This window comes from Tiliqua scincoides, chromosome 1 (genome assembly GCF_035046505.1).
Source record: "Tiliqua scincoides isolate rTilSci1 chromosome 1, rTilSci1.hap2, whole genome shotgun sequence".
Lineage (NCBI taxonomy): Eukaryota > Metazoa > Chordata > Lepidosauria > Squamata > Scincidae > Tiliqua > Tiliqua scincoides.
Window position 1 is genome coordinate 219,308,201 of NC_089821.1, and position 21,771 is coordinate 219,329,971.

At 41.6% G+C, this 21,771-nt stretch overlaps 1 protein-coding gene across 2 annotated transcripts in view; it reads left to right on the plus strand.

Moving 5' to 3' along the window:
• SNX9 (sorting nexin 9) overlaps positions 1-7,675 on the plus strand; it is a 56,838-nt gene extending 49,163 nt beyond the window's left edge. For both annotated transcript variants that reach the window (XM_066616137.1, XM_066616145.1), the window contains 5 exons: positions 1,104-1,180; positions 1,588-1,677; positions 2,627-2,741; positions 4,569-4,660; positions 5,968-7,675. In XM_066616137.1, the coding sequence (XP_066472234.1) occupies positions 1,104-1,180; positions 1,588-1,677; positions 2,627-2,741; positions 4,569-4,660; positions 5,968-6,015 (422 nt within the window). In that variant the 3' untranslated portion in view covers positions 6,016-7,675. The remainder of the gene's footprint in view (positions 1-1,103; positions 1,181-1,587; positions 1,678-2,626; positions 2,742-4,568; positions 4,661-5,967) is intronic.
• Positions 7,676-21,771: the final 14,096 nt, after the last annotated feature.

Genomic DNA, 21,771 nt, shown 5'->3' on the forward strand with positions numbered 1-21,771 from the left:
TTTCTCCTTATTGGTTGGTTTGAATGTTAGGACATAGATAAACCAGCTCTTAAATGCTTATATGAAAAAATACGTACATGAATTATGTATTTGAATTTGCTTATACAGATGTCCCCCCATATCTGCAGGGGGTACATTCCTGCTGCTACCATGGTTACCCAAAACAGATAGTAGCAAACCCTACTCAAAATTCCCCCGTCACACTCATTATTCATCCCCCTTCATTTTCATACATTTTGCAGAAGGTGTCTTTTACTTCTTTGCTTTGGAACACTTTCAAAAAGGAAGCAGACAGCAAGAAGCTGTCATAACTCATAGCTGATAGAGGAGGCGACAGTGAGAACACTAACAGGAAGCACATGGCAATTAGACAACACCGAGAATGTTAGACTCTGCTTCCTGTTGGCATTCTGTCGCCTCCTCTAGTGTTCCTCTAGCATAGTGATTTTCAGCCTTTTTTGTCTCATGGCACATTGACAAGGTACTAAAATTGTCAAGGCACAGCATCAGTTTTTGGACAATTGACAAGGCACACCATGTTGTAGGTAGGAGGCTCATATCCCCTATGGTCCTATTAATAAGTAACCCTCCACCAAACCCTGGGGACTATTCACGGCACACCAGTGTACCATGGTACAGTGGCTAAAAATGGCTGCTCTAGCAGCTGTGAGTCTAGGTTCTTACTGTATGCTTCGTTTTCCAAAGTGTTCCAAAGCAAAATGTTGGCCCTTGTATGGATTTAGTGCATTGTTTAATTTTGATCTTTCCATTTTTAATGTATCAAGGAGGGATACAAATCTCCTTTAGTAAATATTTTTATGACGTGTATGTAGATTTTTTTTAAAATTTGAGATGGTTTAATTCTGAAACAACGGTGTCCTTTTGAAATGATTTATTGAATTGTTTGTTAGGGAGATATGTATGTTTGCCCTTTTTTTACTTGTTATGAACAACTTAAGCACAGTGTATGCAGAGAAGTGATATATTAATAAAGTGACAATGACTGTTTTAAAATATAAGTATTCATATTGGGGAAAACTGTGTTTATAAATTTGCTTGAACTATTCATTTTGACTTGAAAAGAACTCATTTTTTATTTTTAGGGGAATCTGACCTCAATGATGCAATAACAGAAGCCGGTAAAACATATGAAGAAATTGCTACTCTTGTTGCAGAGCAGGTATTTATGCTGTAATATCAGAAAGCAGGAAATGCCTTAAACTACTACAAGTGATTATGAACCTGTTGTGAATATTAGCAAAAACAGGACTATGTTTAACATATGTTTAACTATGTTTAACAGCAAAAACAGAATATGGGTATAACTCTCTTGGTGGGAGAGAGGAAGTGGGACAGACTTTTACTTAGAATGGTTTTTTCCAGTTGAGATATCCCATGACAAAGTCTATACACATGCAGTGTTTTTTTAAAACATTGTTGCCTCTATACAGACCCAGATATACTTCTGCTTTTATCACGTTTGGATGCTCAAGATTTAGGGGCTGCCTTTTATTTAATATACATTCTCTTAGGATTTTAGATGTGGAGTTAGTATGGAATGGTACTGACTGTGTTTTTCTTTATCAGCCAAAGAAGGACCTGCATTTTCTGATGGAAACCAATCATGAATACAAAGGGTTTCTTGGTTGCTTCCCGGATATCATAGGGGCTCACAAGGTGAGGTATTGAGCCTTTTTATACTCTAGTTTTTGGAGCTGTTGGAGTGAATAAATTCTGCCGACTGTTCTCCAGAATCCATATATACCCACTCATGGTGATAAGGTGAACTTTGAAACTGATTCCCACGTAAAGAAAAACTCAGGAACCTGAAGATACTTCAGTGAATTGGTGAATTTCAATGCTAGTGATTTACCTCTGGCAAGCAGGCGGGTGGGTGTGTATGCACACACATCGTTTTTCAGATGAGTGTCACAAAATAATATTTTCATGTAAACAATGAGCATCAATTAAGAAGAAACAGGTTTGCAACAAAACATTTAAAATACAACTAAAGCAATTAGTCCATATAACATATGACGAGTAATATGGGCATTCTGACTAATCAAAAAATATTTGCTCAGTTTGCTCAAAATATAATAATAATATATATAATATACAGTATTTATATACCGTCTTTCTTGGTCTTTATTCAAGACTTTATTCAAGGCGGTTTACATAGGCAGGCTTATTAAATCCACGCAGGGATTTTTACAAATTTAAAGAAGGTTCTTTCTTTCAAGAACCACTACATTCAAGGTGTTACACTCCGATCTGGTTTAACATTCTGGCCTCCATCCTCCCACGCTCCGAGCAGATGGAACAGCTCAGCTGCAGCTTGTCAGCTGCTTCAAGGTCGCATGGTGCCAGTGGCCTCGAACTGGTGACCTTGTGGATGTTAATCTTCAGGCAAATGAAGGCTCTACCCTCTCGACCAGACCTCCTGCCCAAAATATTGGTTATTTTGTTGTTTTTCCATTTGTTACTCTTATATTCCCACCTTTTTCCATCCTGGAACTCAAGGTGGTGTACATGAGAGATCTAGGTACTAACCAGACTGAGACCTGCTTGGCTTCAGCAAAGTGGCTGTATCATGTGCCCTCAAACTATGTGGAATTTGTCTTAACAGGGAGCAGTTGAAAAAGTGAAGGAAAGTGATAAACTAGTTGCTACCAGCAAAATTACCCCACAGGACAAGCAAAACATGCTGAAGCGTGTAAGCACCATGTCGTATGCACTACAAGGTAAAGGGTACTTGGCATTAAGTGGCATGTTTACCTTGATAATCGATAAGGAGAAATAGTGAAAGGAAATGGTAAAAATATGAATATAAACAAAATATAAGGATGAGGAGCATACTGGAAGATAATGAAAACTAGCTAATATTGCTCTGGAACAAAACTAGAATTACTCATATTAAGGCAATAGGCAGGGCTATTTGCTCCTCTGCTCCTTTTGCTGTTCAGAGATAAAGACGTTGGTTGTCATATCTATGTAGGCAACTTCATTTTTCTGTCATCTATCTAAATTGAGTTTGGAAACTTTATATAGTATTGTAGTGATGGCCTCAGTGGGTACGTTGTAGTGAATTGTATTAAAATGGGTTTTACTTTGAAAATCTGGAGAATTTGCAGATCAGTGTCAAAAATTTAGATTTGTTAATTGACCTTTAAGTCCCATTGACTTGGAGCTATAAAATTCACCCCACCCCTTTTTACACTCCCACTTGATTTTTGTATACGTTCTTCATCCAGTAAAAGCTGGATGCAGTCTTTATGCAGAGTCTTTGATTTTTATTAAAGACTGCATAGTTGTGCAGTCTTTAATTTTTAGTCGTAATTACTGGTTTTGCTGAAGTCCTGCATTCAATCTCTTCAGGTAGGCTTGCTATCTTCAGATAGGCTTGCGAGACTCTCCAAGATTCCAGCATGGAGTGTTTCCACCAGTCAGATAGCACTGACCTAGAAGCTGTGGTCTACCTGGATCTAGATGCACCACAGCTTCATATACAGGTGGAGCCTCTGTCTGCGGGGGTTCCATTCCTAGACCCCCTGTGGATACTGAAAATTGCCAATAATGAAATCCACAATTTTCAGAGCCGTCTTGGCACCGAAGCTCTGGAGCCAGTCCAAGCGTCGGGGATGCTGCCGCTGCCGCCACCTCATGCGGCCTCTCCAAGACGTTACTGGAACAAGGTTCTGGTTTCATCTGGGAGGTCTGGCGGGGGGGAGAATCCAGGGGTTTGGCATTTGTGATGCGGCAAATCACAGATGCGGAATCCATGGGTATAGAGGTCCCACCGGTGTATTCCACGTTTCCTAACTGGAAATACTGCTGAAGTATGTGTTTCTGTTTATTTCCCATATATAGGAGTGTGAATCAAGATTTCCTTTTCAAAGCTTAAGTTGAGCAATTACAAATGTATCCTTCTGTACTGCTTCTGTATGCTGTTGTTCACTCATATAAAGTAGATTTTCTCCCTTCTAAACTTTTCATTATGAATTCCATTTTTCACACCATACTATTTCAAGTGCTTGTCTCCACACATTTAATAACATGTGACCTGTACAAGGAGTTGTGCATGTGCAAGAGAGGTAGATGGAATAAATATGAAGTCTAGAAATGAATACATTTCAGGAGTTGACAGATTTGGACAAAGAAAAATTTGATAGAAAGCAAAACACTTGTGAATTAGTCTTAATTTTGAGTACAGAGTGCAAAGATTACAATATAGTTGTACCAGAAATCATTTCCAATTCATGCATTTCTGCAGTAGTTTGACTAGTCCAAAACTGCACTGCAACGTGGGAATGGATTCCATATGTTAAGATCATAGGTATTTCTTTACACATTTCCCACCTTAACACCTGAAAATTCCTCCTGCCAGTCTTCACCTCTTCAGAGATGCTGACAGGAGAGTGTTTTGCATGGTAGGGTGGAAGGTAATGGGTTTTGTGATGGCAAGCATGCCAGTAACAAGTCAATCTGACCTTTTTGTGTTCCTCTGTAACAAATGTAAATGATTCCTTTTTGTGAGTCTAATATGCATGTGTCCTTGCTTTGATTTACAGCTGAAATGAATCATTTCCACAGTAACCGGATTTATGATTACAATAGCGTTATCCGTTTGTACTTGGAGCAGCAAGCACAGTTCTATGAAACAGTAAGTTGCAATGTATCTGAGCTTCTTTGTCCCATGCAATCCTTCTATAAATGGCAAGCTAGGTGCTGGTTTCTGTGCTCACATTTTACATTGCATACTTAACAAGAACATGGACAATGAAGGATTAAGAGTGAGAGACCTTGACCATGTTTATTACAGAAACAACCTGTAGTAACACATTTATTTTTAAAACATACACTTAAGAAATGGCATTTTCTAAGGAGAAAAGGAAAAACTATTGTGCACTGTTAATCCTTCCTGTGCCACACACTTTGCATAACAAGACTTTGCAGCTGCCACTTGCTTTTTGGCACAGTTGCACAATGAGTTGCACTTGGCAATTCATTAGCAATTCTTTCATTTCTTTCATAGAAAAGATAATGATTACGCTGTTTGCAGTTATTCCACTTAATTCTCAAACTTCATTCTGTCTGTACCACCAAAATTGAAGACATTTCAGTTTAATGTTCACTTTCTTCTTTTCGGCCTGAGAGAGAGCCATTAAAGATTTAAAGGAAATATAAAATGGGAGGAGGTATAGTGGACATTAGACAAAAGAGCACTTTGTTTTGTAAAGCATCTCTCTTGTAGGCCCATTGGATAATATTTCTGTGAGCAGATACATATACAATCAAGGGTCTGTCTCTGATCCTTGCACTTCTCTTTTTTCCTTCTCTTCCCCCCCCCCCCCGACACTGTAGGAAGGTAACACTTGACCTGGGAAATGCAATTTTATATGAATGTAATATCCCTGACAGCAAGCGGGACAGAATGTGTGCAGAAGTCACAAGCCAGGTCTTGTGACAAATTCACTTAAGAAGATAGCTTTACCTACCCACAAGTATTGCCGAATTAAGGTTTCTGAGTTTGCTTTCCATGTGTACAGTTATGTGTCCTGTTAGTTGGAGAGTGGTTTGTGAATTGACTAGTTACCTATTTGAAAACCTTTGTCCCTCTTCAGCTGCTCTGCAGTTAAGGGGTCTAGTGCCCAGCCAAAACACAAGCAAGCAGGTCCACCCCATTTAGGTAGGGAATAGGTTTATTCAGTGCAAAGAAGCAATTTCTTATGCTGATCTACATGCATGTGCCTGTGTTTTATGAAATTTTAGGTCAACATTTTGAACATTAAATGTGCAGAATTAATGTACCTTACTGGTTGTACTTCAATCAGTTCTCATATTTTCCTTTTTTTAAATAAAGGAATACATTCAAAATTCCCCCTCCTATGATGTGTAAAAGTAAAACTGTATAATTCTGAATATCAGAACATAGTCATGTCTTTCATGAATAGTGCTTGTTTTTTTCAGATTGCACAAAAGCTGAGGCAGGCTCTCAGTCGCTTTCCAGTGATGTAGATACAGGGACAGATAATGAAGAACAACTCCAAAGTGCTTTTTTGACTTCAGCAGAGGAGGGGGGGACATGGTGCAAATAGAAAGATGTAATTGTCTTTGCCATCCAAAAAGCCTTTTAAAATATGGGATGCAAAAAAGTGAAATTTCAGATGTTTACTTTGTTAACCTAAATGCCTTGGATATTTATGTACATTTTTACCCTAAATGTTTTCTCATTCTATCTGTTTATCTGAACAAAACTGGAAAGTGCTTTAGGTGGTAGGGATTCAAGTGGTGAAATGGTTTGTTGTCAGGAGTTAAAAAAAGGTTCATAATCCGGATCTCTTCAGACATATTTGATATCATCCAATTAGATACTCTTTCAAGGAAAAATAAAAGGTCAAAATAAAGATCTCTAGATGTGTAGCTGTCTGACAATAAGCACATTGCATTTTTTATCCTGATGTTGTAAAGCAAGTGTATCCTGTTGAGAGCCATGCTCTCTAGCATAGCTGTGGCATAGAGTGTCTGTAATAAAATTGCTGATGCATATATTTTTCTTAAGAGCCTTTAAATATCCTATTCTTGTATCACAAATGCCTCAAGAGTTGAAGGCTAGATTTCCCTTCCTGGCTATATAACAAAGAAGAATTGGAGATAGCAATTCCAAACATCTGGAAAATACTCCATCCAATATTTCTACTCCTTTATGTACAACTGAGCCATACAGGTCTGTTGCTTCCATATAGCTATCACTTCATATCCTAGGGAAATAAGAAACAGCTATTTCAAAATGAAGCTGTGCTTGAAAGGTTATGAAGAGAGCATGGGTATTAGATAATTTTTGTAAGGCGACATTAGGTCACTAGAGGCCTGAACTATAGGAAGTTGGCCAAAATGAAGTAAGATAGACACTGTGCCACAAACAGACCGCAGTGCCAAATACAGTTTCACTAGAATGAATATTTGCTTTAGAGATAAGCAATTTAAATATATTACTTTTCCCACCAAGCCATTCTGTGTGACGGGTGCATTCTCTAAGTTCTGATTATTTCTATGCTATTGTCATTTATGTGCTTGTGATAACTTTAAGAATAATAAAGACAGAATCTGGGTCTGGCTGCATAATATAGAGTTCTGTTAAAAAATGTCCCAGAATGTAAACCCCTCCCACATGCTCTTCACTGTCATATTCTGTTATCTTTTTCTACATGCTTTCTTTGTTTTTTCTCTTAATTGTGCGTCGTTCAAATTCCATAAAGTGTTAAGATGCAGCCACTGAAATATATGTACAAATTGTAAAGAATGTATAAATGTTACACCAAATGTAATAAGATCTATCTTGCATGTAGAAGCAATTTATGAAATTATTGCAAAGTGTATAGAAAATTTTTAAGCACTTTTTTCACAGCACCACTTTTTCAGCATTTGTATATTCACTTTTTGTGTCAAACTCTTCGTAACTGGTTCTTTGAGGATTTCTTTTTGCCAAACTTTGAGTTAGTCCTGATGACCTAGAAGTTTCAGGCACAGCATCTTTAACAGACAAACTGTTTGGGAAGAGAAGAATGAAAGAGGCAGTTAAAAGCCATGTGAGTAACAAGATCGTTTGGAACATGGGGATCTGTAACTTTCTAGCAAATTAAGTCCTTAAATTGATCATAAATATTTATACAAATAAGGGGCTTGTGTGTGAAATTTGTTCATCAGTATATTTCTTGCCTTCCTATGTATTTGTGTTGTACTTCTCAAAAGGCATAAGCAATTTCATTCATTTTTCTCCTTTTTTTAAAAAAGTCACATTACTTTTGTTGGGGGGCTAATTTAGAGCAGTGGTTCTCAGACCTCTTAGCACCAGGACTCACTTTTTTAAACAATCTATTGGGACCCACCTAGGTTTACCAGCCTTTTAAAAAAAGATCTAGAAATTTATTTGTTTTGTTTTGTTTATAAGTAATAATAACCAGAAAAGACCCTCAAACTTTTATCTCCCTCTATTTACACATGCTTACAACTGCAGGAGCTGAGCTGTTTGCAGGATAATTAGCAGTTATCGTATCTGATTTTTGAATAGACTCAGAGCTTGAGGCAATTAGTTAACTGGTCTTTCCATCACCCTTTGGCGACTCACCAAAAATCAGGTTGCAACCCGCAGTTTGGGAACTGCCGATATAGAGCATTCCAAGAACTATGATCTCTCTTTCAAGAACACCATAAATTTTTAACTCTTCCTACTGGATAGTTGAGCAACAAAAAAGTACAGGGAGGGAATAAAAAGGATGCATCTGGATATGGTGGTATGGTCCTGCAGTTAGCCCTAGTCTTTAAGAATTTTTAAATTTTAAAATATTTCTAAGCTGCCTTTCAGTGAAACTTCCAAGCCATATGTAATCAGAATTAAAGTTTCCTGGGCTTGATTAAAGTGTCTCCTTTCAGGAGGGTACAAAGGTTTAATTGCACCCCAATCCAAGAAGTTCCTGAAGAGACAAAATGGATGGCAAGGTGTGGGCTGCACCCATGCTTAAGGTCATTGGTGGGAGAGGCTTTCTGGAGAAGTAGTCTGAAACGACTGTCCAGGTGACCTGGCCACTGGGCAGCTAGGCTTAATTTATTATACAGGAAGACTGTGATTGCAAATGAGATTATGTCAAGGTGGGAAGACCAAATTTGCAAGGCCTTAGAAGAAGGTGACACACATGCCCTGCAGTGCTACGGCTTTCATTTCAATCAATTACAGGCTCACTCTTGGGCATGTAATTAGTAAGGGGCATGGCCAGGTAGAATTGCCTGTATTTAAATTTTTTTTCTCTGGTTTTTGTTTGTTTTGCCAAGTGCATGTCAGTGAATTCGCACAAGTATGTGTAGAATCCTGGCCTACACCAATGAGGAGACACAAGCCTTCACAAAGGATGTTAAACTGAAGGGAGGCTCATATGGGAGGACGTATTTTCTGAGATTCTTTAGGGCTTTGAAGTCCAAAACCATCTCTGAATTTAGCAGGTTACATCAATGCTGTATGGTGCAGAGTATGAAACACCCTGATGTTTCGTTGGCAATATGGGCAAAGAGGTGACACAAAATAAAATGTTCTCATTCTGCAGAGGGGCAGCTAGACAAGGACTTGGATTCCATTCTTTGTGTCCCATGGTAACCAGATGCAGAGCTTTGGCCAAGACAACGATACAGTCTCTCATGCAAAAGGCCATCTGTTTTAGCAGGTGCACTGTTGCATATGACATAGTATATTGTATTCAGTGCTAAGCCAGCACCCTGGTTCAGCTTACTGGCAGTGTTGAATTGTTAATTCTGAAGCTGCAGAGGCTGCTGTTACCTGAGCGTATGTGTGAACACTGACCTACTTCTCACTCTCTACCTTACATTCAGCTTATATTAATACAGTGTAGACAAATCCTCATTTGTCTGGCAATTTAGCAAAGCAAAACGTGAGGGTGGTTTTGGTTTTTACTGTAATTGTAAAATATATTTTACTATTTTAGGTTTGGGAGGAATGGATCTTAGAAGGGCTCTCTCCCTCTTTCAAGCCTGTGTGATGTTTACAGTTGTTGACTCTGGATTATGAAATCAGACTTATTTGTACTTTGGACTGATGACAAGCACTTATAATAGCCTCATATTTTCTGTAGTCTGCTGGGAAGAGCTTTCCTGCTGCTTTCCTGCTGGGAAGAGCTTTTCCTGGTGGAATACAGGATGAACTGTGAAAATTACACTGTAATTCTCCCCTAACAGAAAGCTTGTGTATAGGCAGCTATCAAGACATAGCACAACATGAAAATGACCCCTCTTAAAGTATACAAAAATATCTGTAAGAATGCAGAAGCAAAGGGGTTAACAAAACCAAGGTTTGACCTATCATAGAACAACATAAGAGAAAAGGAATAGGTCTGCAGGTAGGAATGAGTAGCTTTGAACTCAATAGATATAAATCTACTTGTATTTTGGTGGCATACATTCTCAATACAGGGCCGCCACAGGTGGCCAAACCATCATGCCACTTCTTACATTTAACCAGCTGTCTAATGTCAGGCAAGCACACAATTCCCTGTACTTGTTTTTTGTTTGCACAGTAATAACTGGAGCTGGATTTTGGTGTTTCTATTTGTTCCTTGCAACAAGCCCATTTGCCATTTCTCTGGATGATTTGTTTGTTCTGTTGAATGTGTTCTTCCAAAAGAATAATTTGCATCTTCTCAGAAAACGTAAATTCAGCCAGAGTGTTTGTAAAGGCCAAGGTGAATGTCTTATTATTTAAGTTTACCTAGAGAAGGATGGATCATCCTCTCTGATACAGCTCCTGTAGCATAACAAAGCTGGGCCATTCCTTCAGCAACTGTGATACCCTTCTGTGTTTTATAGAACTGTTAAAACCTTCCACTCTAAAAATGAGCAAAACACACCATACTGAAACCCAGAAGCAGATAGTGTTAGGAAAATCCCCAGCAATTTTTTAACCTCTTTCTCTGGATTGATTTTTGTTTTTGTTTTTTTTTTGGGGGGGGGGAGGGCTTAGACTTCCATGCCAAAGATCTAGAATGACAGTCACCTAAAACTCACCCTTTGAAACCCAAACAAACATTTACCTAGATCAGGGGTGCTCACACTTTTTTGGCTGGAGAGCTACTTTGAAACCCAGCAAGGCCCGGAGATCTACCAGAATTTTTTTACAATGTTCACGCCATCATAACATATAACATTTGTGTACAATGTATGTTGGTGTACCTTGCATAACCGCATGAGCCAATATTGCACAACACAACATAATTAACTATAAACATCTTTTGTAATTACTTGAGTTTACTTGATGACTTGCACTGAAGTGAATCAGCCAAGGATGCATAGTCCGGACAGTAGCTGCTGACAGCCAGCCTCAAGCACACTTCCAAATGTTCATCAGTCATGGTGGAATGGTACTTGGACTTAATGATCTTCCTGTAGGAAAAGGCTGACTCACATAAATAAGTGGAACCCTTCCTGCCTCAGGTGCTCTTATATCCCTGAGGGCCCTATTGCCTTCAAGTGGCTGCAGCTGTGCAGCACAGTCTGCTGGATGCCCAGGCCTTACCCTTAAAGGGGCCACTGCTGACACCACATCTACCTCCTCACCAGATCTTCCTCGATTCCAATACAAGTGGGGGGGGGGAGCAGATCTCTATACAGACCAGTGCAAAAACAGGGGAAAGGTGTGGGGGAGGGAAGATCTCTATATAGACATCACAGCAAGACCAGTGCAAAACCCCTTGCACACAGAACCAACAGATGGAAGTTGGGGGGGGGGCAGATCTCCATACATACCAGTGCAAAAGCAGGGGAAAGGTGTGGGGGAGGGAAGATCTCTGTATAGACATCACAGCAAGACCAGTGCAAAACCCCTTTCACACAATCAACAGATGGAAGTGGGGGGGGCAGATCTCCATACATACCAGTGCAAAAACAGGGGAAAGGTAAGTCAGCCCCAGTAGAGTCAATGGGGCTCACTCCCAGGGATGTGTGGACAGGAGAAAAACCTGCCAGCGGCTCCTCTCCCAGGGAGGAGCCTGCCAGGTGCTCACTCCCTGGGCTCACTCCCTGGGCTCACAAGCCTGCTAGGGGCTCACTCCTAGGGATGCGTGGACGGGAGAAAAGCCTGTGATCGACTCATTTCGCCTGGAGATCGACTGGTAGCTCTCGATCGACATAATGAGCACCCCTGACCTAGATAATTTTTCTCCTCTCTGCTTCTTTCAGAACAAGAATGCTTTGCAACTACTGGATTGGTAATGTTTTGGAACGCAGTTCCACCAAGGGGACACATTTAGCTTAGTAAATAGTGCAGTAATTGTTCACCATCTCCCTGCTCAGCACTTCTGCCCCCTAGCTGAACAGAACTAGTTTAATGAAGGTCATCTCCCAATAATCTGAGGAGCAGGAACCGACCCCATAAGGGAAATTTAATCAAGTTATCCGCATTGAAAATCACTAAGGATTTAAAAGTTATGGCCTCCTAAGGGTTTACCTCCCATCCTACAGGAGATGTGGGGAAGTGGTTGGGGGCAAGGTTCTGTTCATTATCAAAGTATTTTCCTGCTAGAGGGCTGCATTTTGCTCTGAAGTGCTCTGCATTTCACATGTAAGCTAGACCCAGCGTACATTGTTTGGTGATGAAGGTAAAAGATCCTCCTTTCTTTCTAAGTTAGGAGCCCATGCGACTACTAAAATGCATGGAAAAGCCACCCCCCCCCCCCAAAAAGCAGTTACTTCTGGATTGCTGTTATAGTGTGACTGTACTGGAGGCCTCTTTAACAGCTTGGAACTACTGAAAATTCAGCTTTGGGTATTCACCATCCTCTGCTCTACTTACTGCAACTATTGGTGTAAAGAAGGAAAGTACTGGAGGACACACAATACAGTGGTTCTCAAACTTTTTGGTGACCAGAGCCCTTTACACTCCTAAACAAAGTCTCAGGGAGTCCCTCCAGTGCATGTGTGGCATCTTAGGGGGACCCAGGATTCCTAGGAGCACACTTTGAGACACAACACTATACTAGGGCACAGGAGGTTGCCATTGCTGCTCTTTCCCATTCCATCATGGTGTCTCTCTCCTGGTATAATGAGGTAGAGCTACTTTTTCTTATGCCCAGGAGATACTTTTTCTTACCTTGTGTAACAGTTCAATCCTAACTTCCCAGTGTTGATGCAGTGCTGAGATAAGAGAACAAATGTTCCCTATGAGGAGGCCTCCATGTCGTTGTCCCCCGCACCGTAGAATGCAGCACATACCGTGTTGGCACAGTTGCATCGGCACTGAAAAGTTGGGTAGGGTTGGGCTCAAAGTCTAGGAGCTCAGCTTTATCATATTAGCATTGTATGTAACAAGTAATGGTCAGCCCAGTCCTAGCCTGCCCCGGAGCCAGATCAGGGTGGCAGCTTGCTGCAGCACAACTTGAGGCAGGGGGAAGTAATTCCTCTTACTGTGAGTAGTGCAGCAGTGAGTCAAATGGGGCAATTCAGATCTGTGGCACCTAAATAGGTGGCACAGATCTGAGCAGTCCCGTGTAAGGCTGGGCTGCTCAGGAGGTAGTTAGGATCTGGCCGAAGTGCAGGATCCTAGTCCATTATCCCGGCCTCAGTTCTCCCACTGGCCTGTCTGCCACCTGCCCTTAACCCCCACCCTGGAACACTCCTGAAACTCCTCCCACTGCCCTCCCCAGACCTGTTGCCAGCTGAGGTAGGTCGATGCAAGCTTACCTTGGGTCAGTGCCACAGAGGCTGGATTCAGCCTCCAGAGACCAGTGCACCTCCGTGTGCTGGCCTGCCAACTCTCCTAGTGGCAGAGAACGACACCTAGAAGGGACTTGCACCAGCCCAAGAGCACCTTAGGTTTGTACTCTAAATGCCTTTAATGAACATGTAACCATATTTCTGTTCTTTAAATAAATCTTATATATTTACAGGCTTGTGTCTGTGTGAGTGAAAAGGAACTAATCCATATAAGTCTGGCCTGGTCCACTTGGTCATACTACTGAAGCAAACCAGAGCCTCGAGGCTTGAGTCCTGTAAGTTGGGGGACTTAGAGTTTACAAAGGCCGGGGAGTTAGCCTGTAGGCCTCCAGCTTCCCCTAAATGGACTGCTCTGCATGCTATGGTGGGGGAGCGCCAGTCAGGTGGCTTGGGAGGGGAAAGGAAAAATATTACTTTGAGCCACTCGACTGCCAATGGGTCTCCTTGCCACCTCTTTAGCTGGTGAAGACCCCAGGAGACATGGACTGTGACAGCTTTCTCCAGAGGGAAAAGCAGCCAGTGCAAGTTGCCTATTCCAGGCGTCACACCCCTGGCCCTTCCTCCATCATGCCAACCCCATCAACTCACCAACACTACTGGGTTTTCTCTCCACTCAAATGGGGCCTTCACAGTGTCTCCAGTGGCAGTCCAGATGCATGCCTATGGATCACTCTTTGATATAGTCGTAAAGCATGTTCTGCTGCAAGAAAAGTAGTTCCAATGGTGGTAACGCCACATGAGATTGGGATGCCCATTTGGTTTCAGAACCTGTTCAAAAGTGGACACATCAGTGTAGCCTGAAACAGTTTTGTCCTTGCCTCATAGGACCAAAAGACTATGGAGGTGTCTTATGAAACTGAACTCATAGATAGTAGTAGCCAGGGAATAATCCCCCTCTCCCGGCTGACCAAGATAGTCAACCATGTATCCCTAGTGAGTCTCCTGATGGTTTATTTATGTTGGTTGACTCCATTGGTAAACTTTAGATTAATTTAAGGGTTACTCTCCTGCCCTGCAGAGGATGTGGGTAAACTGTTCTATTCATTATTAAAATATGGTTCTTGCTAGAAGGCTATGCTTGGTTTGTGCTTTGTGTTTTGTTTGTAAGTTAGGCAATGGCATTCCCAGGGCTTCTGGTGTCCAGGGCAACACCTGACATCATGATGCCACACAGCATCATGACATCATCAGTGCGCCTGCACTTCCACTGTTTCCTGACGGGCGTGCGATCGGCAGCCAGCTGGGCATTTTGCCCAACCAGCTGCCAACATGGTGTATGTGCACCAACTGCTTCCTGACGGGGAAGTAGTTGGAGTGCATGCTCTGGCACTCCCCATCCAATGGCTCCTAGGGCATGCACCATGTTTTGCTTTGGAGGAAGTACGCCATCTTGCATTGGAACTATGGTATTTGACTCCCTCTCCCCCCCGCCAAAAAGATGCCCTTTTGAATTTAACAAAGTGTGATCTGTTGGCCATTGTATTTACAGGAGGTTCTTGCTAAGTACATTTCCACTGAGACATGATGTGAGTCAGAACTTTTCCAAACTACCAGTAAGCAACTTGATTATTAAATAATGTATGTCAGGCGATACTTAACAACCTTATTAAATATGTACACGTAAAAGTGATTTTTGTGTTGGATATTTGAGTGAATAACCACATTCTTAATTTGCTGATTTAATTGCATACATGCAATGATGCATTACAGCAGTGATTTTCAACCACCATGCTGCAGCTCATTGGTGTCCCATGGGAATTTGGGGGAGGGTCATATCTATAGCATGGTGTGTCTTGTCAATTGCCCAAAAACCAATGGTATGCCTTGACAATTTTAGCACCTTCTCTGTGTGCCACAAGATGAAAAAGTTTGAAAATTGCTGCATTAGAGCAACAGAAATAGAACCCAAAGAATAATGTATTTAAAAACAAATCAACTGGTTAGCTCACTGAAAAGGAAAACCATCGGAAATGCATTTATAAAGTCAGCTTTAAACATTTCAGTTTATAAAGCTTTTTTTTTTTTTTTTTTTTGCTTTAGAGGCACTTTAACAGTTGCCATTAATAGAGATTAATTGAAACTCAGGGGGAGGCTTTTCCACTGATTGCCTGCTTGCACTGAAAGGAGGATGCAGCTCAATGGGATTTAAATAAGTTAATAATGGGAGTAATTTATTAAATGAACAAGAAAGTTTCATTCCCACCACCTTCTGTTTGAAACTCATTTTAAACTATTTAATCTGCCCCTGCAGTTCTACAGATGTGATTGTTTTGTCTACTAAGGCAAGCAATTACGTTAGAGCTGGGTTGTCACAGCACATTGAGAAACCAAAGCAAGCATTTTAATAATACGTAACTTGTCTTTGTGTTCTACAGAGTCCAAAACATGCTTCACATATATTATTTTGGTGTAAACCTTACAATAACTCCTTTGTGTATGTCACAACTTCTATCCCCATATGGCTGATTGAGGGTGGGAGCAGACTGAGAAATGCTCCAAACTTGCAATTATTCTATGGGGGAAAACAGATCTTTGAGTCACATCCGTAGATTTCAGCTCACATGGGATTTGCAACCACGCACTCACTGAAATGCAAGGCTTCCTTTGAAACAAAAGCTGTGTTGGTCCCTCTTCTGATCTTGCCAATCGCCCTTATGCAGTCTTCTTGTGTCTGCATGAATCCCAGCAGGACTTGCCAGGCAAAAGAGTGGGAACTACCCCCTGAGGGTTCACCCTTCTGAGGTCACTAAATGAGCACTTAATAGTGCTATCACTTCTTAGTGATAGCAGGATTCATAAATAGCACCACCTCCCACCCCTCCAGTGGAAAGAGGATCAAAGTGCTAATGAGAAAGGGTCCTGATGGCTGTCCTTGTCCTATCCCCCCCCCATCCCAACCAGATACAGCAAAAGATCACTCAAAAGCTAGATTCCCTGTTGTCTCTCCTATTTGCCACAAGCAGGGTGGAGAGATGGCTGCTGTTTACAGCTGAGAAGAATGGAAGGGCACGCGGTAGTGAAAGGGCTCTGCTGGGAGCCACTCTGGAGTGTTCTTTCACCTCCACCAAGGACTTGAAACTCACTGTTATTGAGAAATGCATGGGTTTTTCATTTCTCATATATTGAGGACTAAAATAAATAAATTTATTTATTTATTTGTTGGATTTGTATTCCGCCTTTCTCCCCGAAGGGCACCCAAGGCGGCTAACAATCAAGTTAAAAAATACAGATCGACATTAAAAATACAAAACATTTAAAAACAATTAAACAAGATAAAATTTGCTGTATCATAACAATTCTACAAGGTATCTCAAGAAATGCACACATACTTAATAGTGTCAAATTAATTATGCTATAATTCATACATTTACTGAACATTAATAGTATTATAATTCACACATATACTGTGTACACATTAGCAGTTGCTTGACCCTGTTAATTAATTAGAGCAAGTGCTCAACATTTTCCCCCACTGGTATCTATAGACTGCTTACATTGTCGACACAGGGCCCAATCCTATCCAATTTTCCAGTGTGGGAGGCAGACTCAGAGTGCTGGAAAGTTGGATAGGATTCGGCCTTAAAGGAACTACAGACATCCACTAACGTGTGTGCTTGGGTGGTTCCACACATCTCTTCAATTGTTTCCCTTAGATGTTCTGAGTGTTGCAAGTTTTCTACAATGACATACATATGAAATAGGGTTCATTAGAATATGTGTACATATTTGAACATACAATGTATATACTAAGGTGAGCCATGTGTTAAATAATAGCTATGCTGCATTCACAGTAGTGCTCTCAGTGGATGGTAAGAGTAAAGCTCATTAGCAAGTCCAGCCAAACTACTGCAGAACACCCCAATACATGTCTGAACACCAGCTGCTGAGAGAAACCACAAGAGGCCTATATTGCCTTCAAGCTCTGTGAGTTTTCCAGAGCAGGGAATGGTGGGAAGCAGGATGTTGGACTTGGCAGACTGTGATCTCGTCCAGTCGGATTCTTCTTATGTACAGCAGAAGTAACACTAGTCAACTGGGAGAATAGCAAAATGAAAATACCTGAATAACATAAATGAACAAGCACTTGTCATTGAATTTAATATAGTTTTTAGTTATTTTAAATGATGTTTTTATGATGTTGTATGCCGCTTTGAGCTATGGAAAAGTAGAATAAAAATATTCTAAGTAAATAAACATACAGTGTAATCCTATATATCAGCGATTCTTAAATTGTGGGTTGTGACCTGATTTGTGGTTGGCCACAGGGCTGGGTCCAAGTTGCGCCCCAGAATTTCAGTTCTGGGTAGTGCTGGAGCACTACCCACTTTGTTGGTCGCATCATGCCTCCAAATACTTTGCAGGCTTGCATTCTGAGGCACGACCCAAAAGCAGCAAGGCATTCTGGGGTGCAATGCAACTGGCACGACCAATGAAGTGGGTCATGGCAGCAAAGATAGTCTGCCAATCGCTGCTATACATGATTACTTGTAAGCTTAGCCCAATTCTGTTCAATGAAATATCCTATGTAAGTGCATAGAATTGCACTGATGGCTGATAAAAAGTTCATTTAGTGAAGCCAATGATGTGTGTGAGTTTTCAAAGGAGCATTTCTATATCATGGAGCTAAATGTACTATCAAAAGAATATCCTGGAATATTAAGCAATGCACACTGGAAAAGATATATCCATGCTCTGCATGCCTAGTAATCCACACATAAAGAGGCAAACCTATAGCATTAATTGCAAACAGGCTAGCTTGGTTAGCTAAAGAAAAAAAAGTTGTCTGGTCAGTCTTGCTGCCTAAATAAATACAGTCTTGCTAAAACTTGCTCATCTGTGCATAGTTTTTGGATGAAAGGAGGCAAGCTTTGAAAAAGACTGTGCTAAAAATAGTCTTTTATTTAAAAAAATTTCCATCTGTTGGGGAAGACTGCTTTTGCAAAGAGATTCTTCTCTTAAAATTGGAGGCTTTAAAAAGTACAGATCTGAGACAAGAACTTAAGTGAAAAAAGGAGAATGTGGAATTTACAGTATTTATTTTTGGTTCCAGCCTTCCTCCAATAGGCCTGTAATTTTCTTTTTTTTGAGGGGGGGGGGGAGGATAAATTCACACTAATTACAATAAAAATGACACATACTGTAGTTTTTCATGCTTGGAAAGATATTCTGATTAACATATCAAATCAAAGTGACAGAAGGCTGCCATTTTGGGATACCATGTTTTATTTTTACTTTGAGTGACATCACCTTAAATGCATATAATACATATATTACGTATTAGAATACATATATCAAATTAAAAGCAAACAAATGCTTATTGACCATACCTCTCCCCAAGAAGCTACTTTATGACCCAGTGCTATACTGATTCCACACCAGCAGCTCAGTAATGACAGTACAACATCAGCAGGATAACTTCCATAACTTTAGCCTGTCAAGCACAAAATGGGAGGGGGAACATGAGAGCCTAGCAATGCCACAATGGAGGAGCCTTCCCAAGAACTCCACCAGCATCCATGGAAACCTTGACACAGCCCATCATCCATGGAGTGATGGCCTGATGTCAGCACAAAGTCAGCTCAATGGGCAAAAAGTCAATTACCACATATTCCCAACCCTGGCATTCAGAGAAACAGTGCCAAGGTAAACCAAGGACCCATCCAGTCCAGCTTCCTGTGTCTCAAAGTGGCACACCAGTTGCCACTAGAAGCACACAAGACAAAAACAACAAACAAAAAAGATACCTGATAGGATAATAAGATATCTGTATCCTGTTGCCACTCCTTTGCATCTGGCATTCTGAGATAGACTACTTTTAAAACTCGGAGGTTGCATAACATCATCATGGCTTGCAACCTGTGATGGACTTTTCTTCCATAGATCAGTCCACTCCCCTTTGAAAGGCATTCAGGCCAGGTGCCATCACCACATCCCGTGGTAAGGAGTTCCACAGATTAATTACTCGCTGGGTAAATAAATATTTTGTCTGTTCTATCCCAATTTTAGTGGCTGTCCCCTAGTTCTGGGGTTGTGTGAGAGGGAAAAGAACTTCCCTCTATCCATCCCATGCATTAAGTCTAAATGTCTCAGGGCCCAATCCTATCCAATTTTCCAGTGCCAGTGCTGCTGTGCCAATGAAATATGCACTGCTTCCTGTATTGGGGAGGCAGTCACAGAGGCCTCCTCATGATATGGGAACATTTGTTCCCTTACCTCAGGACTGCATTGCAGCTGCACTGGTGCTGGAAAGTTGGATAGGATTGGGCAGGCCCTCTGAAAGGAATTTTATCAGGGGGTACAAAGTTTCCTTTGGGCCCCTTCCCAAAGGGGGAGGGCGGCAATGGGGGCAGGCAGAACAGAATGCAAAATAGGGCAGGGGGAGGCTGCTGACCGCCAGAATAGTCTTTGGAGCCCAGGTGTACTAGGCTTCTTGACGCGGAGTCCAAATCTACCTGACCATGTGGTATTGACATTTAAATAAATATGGAAAACGAAGCTCACTCCCAAGTCTCTCTAAAATCTTTGAAATATACAAAACCCATTGCAGAAAATTAGCATCATTGTGTTTAGGCTCACACTAAGATGGAAAGCATGCTGTGTGCACCAAAATGTACTTCTGAAGCAGCTGTAGCCCCGAAGCAGCGTCCTGAGCTCCTACTCACTCCTTCGTGGTTAGTGGATCCACAAGCCAAAGAGCTACTGTAGCAGGCCAGTTTCCTCCCAGATTTGACACTGTGTTTGGAGGGTCATGGATGCATTCCTGGGCCTGGTGTGTATGGCTTGCAGCAGCAGTTGCCACTGTATGCCTGTGGTTGTGTCCCCATCATCATGGCAGGCAGTGAGTTTGGGTGAGATAGGAAAATGTCAGGTCCCAGGAACTTTCTGGGCCCCCTCCTTTGATTCCTGGGCCCCCTTTCTGATCCTGGGCTACAAATTACCCCCTTTACCCCCCTCTCCTAGGCCCTTGGATTGGGCCCTCAGTCATGTCCCCCCTCAGATGCTGTCTCTCTAGACTGAACAGCCCCAAATGTTGTCACCTTTCCTTGTAAGGGAGGTGTCCCAATTAGCTAATCATTTTGCTCACTCTCTTCTGCACCTTTTCCAGTTCCATTACATCCTTTTTGAAATGTGGTGACAAGAAATGCATGCAATACTCCAGATCTGGCCTTACTATCGATTTGTACAATGGCATAATAATATTGACTGTTTCATTCTTAATGCCTTCTAAAATTATTGTGAGCATGGAATTTGCTTTCTTCACAGGTGCTGCACACTGGGTCCACATTTTCATCAAACTGTCCACCAGCACCCCAAGATCTCTCTCCTGATCAATCACAGACAGCTCAGAACCAGTTAGTATATATGTGAAATTTTGATTTCTTGCTCCAATGTGCATTATTTTACACATACTTGCATTGCCAACCATTCCCCCCACTTTAGAGAGATCTTTTTGGAGCTCTTTACAATCCCTTCTAAACTTCACCACTCCAAAGCGTTTAGGGCAGCATTCCCAAATTGAGGGTCGTGATTCACCAGTGGGTCATGGTCCACTGTGATCAGGAAGCTGACAGGCATCATGGCACGTGACATGGAAGTCGCTTCCATGTAATGCTGGCGCATGACCCATGTCACTGGTTGTGACCTGTCATGCCCTCGACTGCCCTGTAGCTTTCTGGTCACAGCAGGCCCGCAACCAACCAAAAATTAGGTTGTGGCTTACAGTTTGGGAACGCATCACGTTATAGAGTGTAACGTGACCAATGACACAGTTGTACACTGGCATGAACTGGTAACAAATTCTATGTTAGGCCCCATATTGCCTGAAAGCCCGGCAGCTGGTGGTAGGGCCACAACCTACCATGGACAAGAGGAGGTCACAAAGCCCAAAAGTTTGGGAAACACTGGTTTAGAGTCATCTGCAAACTTGGCCTCTTGGCTGCTTATCCCCCAACTCAAGGTCATTTAAAAACAAGTTGAGAAGCACAAGTCCCAAAACCAATCCTTGGGTCACACTGCTTTTCTCCTTTCTCCACTGTGATAATTGCCCATTGACACCCACTCTCTATTACCTGGCCTTTAACCAGTTCCTAATCCATAAGAAGTCCCACCCTCTTATTCCCTGACTGGCGTTTTCTCGGGAACTGTGTCAAATGCCTTCTGAAAATCCAGAATAAATGGATATAATAAATGGGTTTGCCCACATCCACATGCCTGTTGACCTTCTCACAGAATTCTAGAGCTCTGATATACAAAATATGCAGTAGAAATGTGTAGTATCCAAAGCTATGATGGTCTGGAAGACAAAAGATATTTGGGAGAAATGTATGATGCTAGCAGCCATCTCGGTAGGGCAACTGGGGTGGTTGCTCTGGGCCCCACACTTTCATGACCATAATAGGGGAGCCCTGTACTACTTGAGTTGCCCTGGGCCCATACCCTGTCTGCACCCATCTAGGGACAACTCTGTTAGCAGACTTATACTGGCTCAACCCATTGATCCAT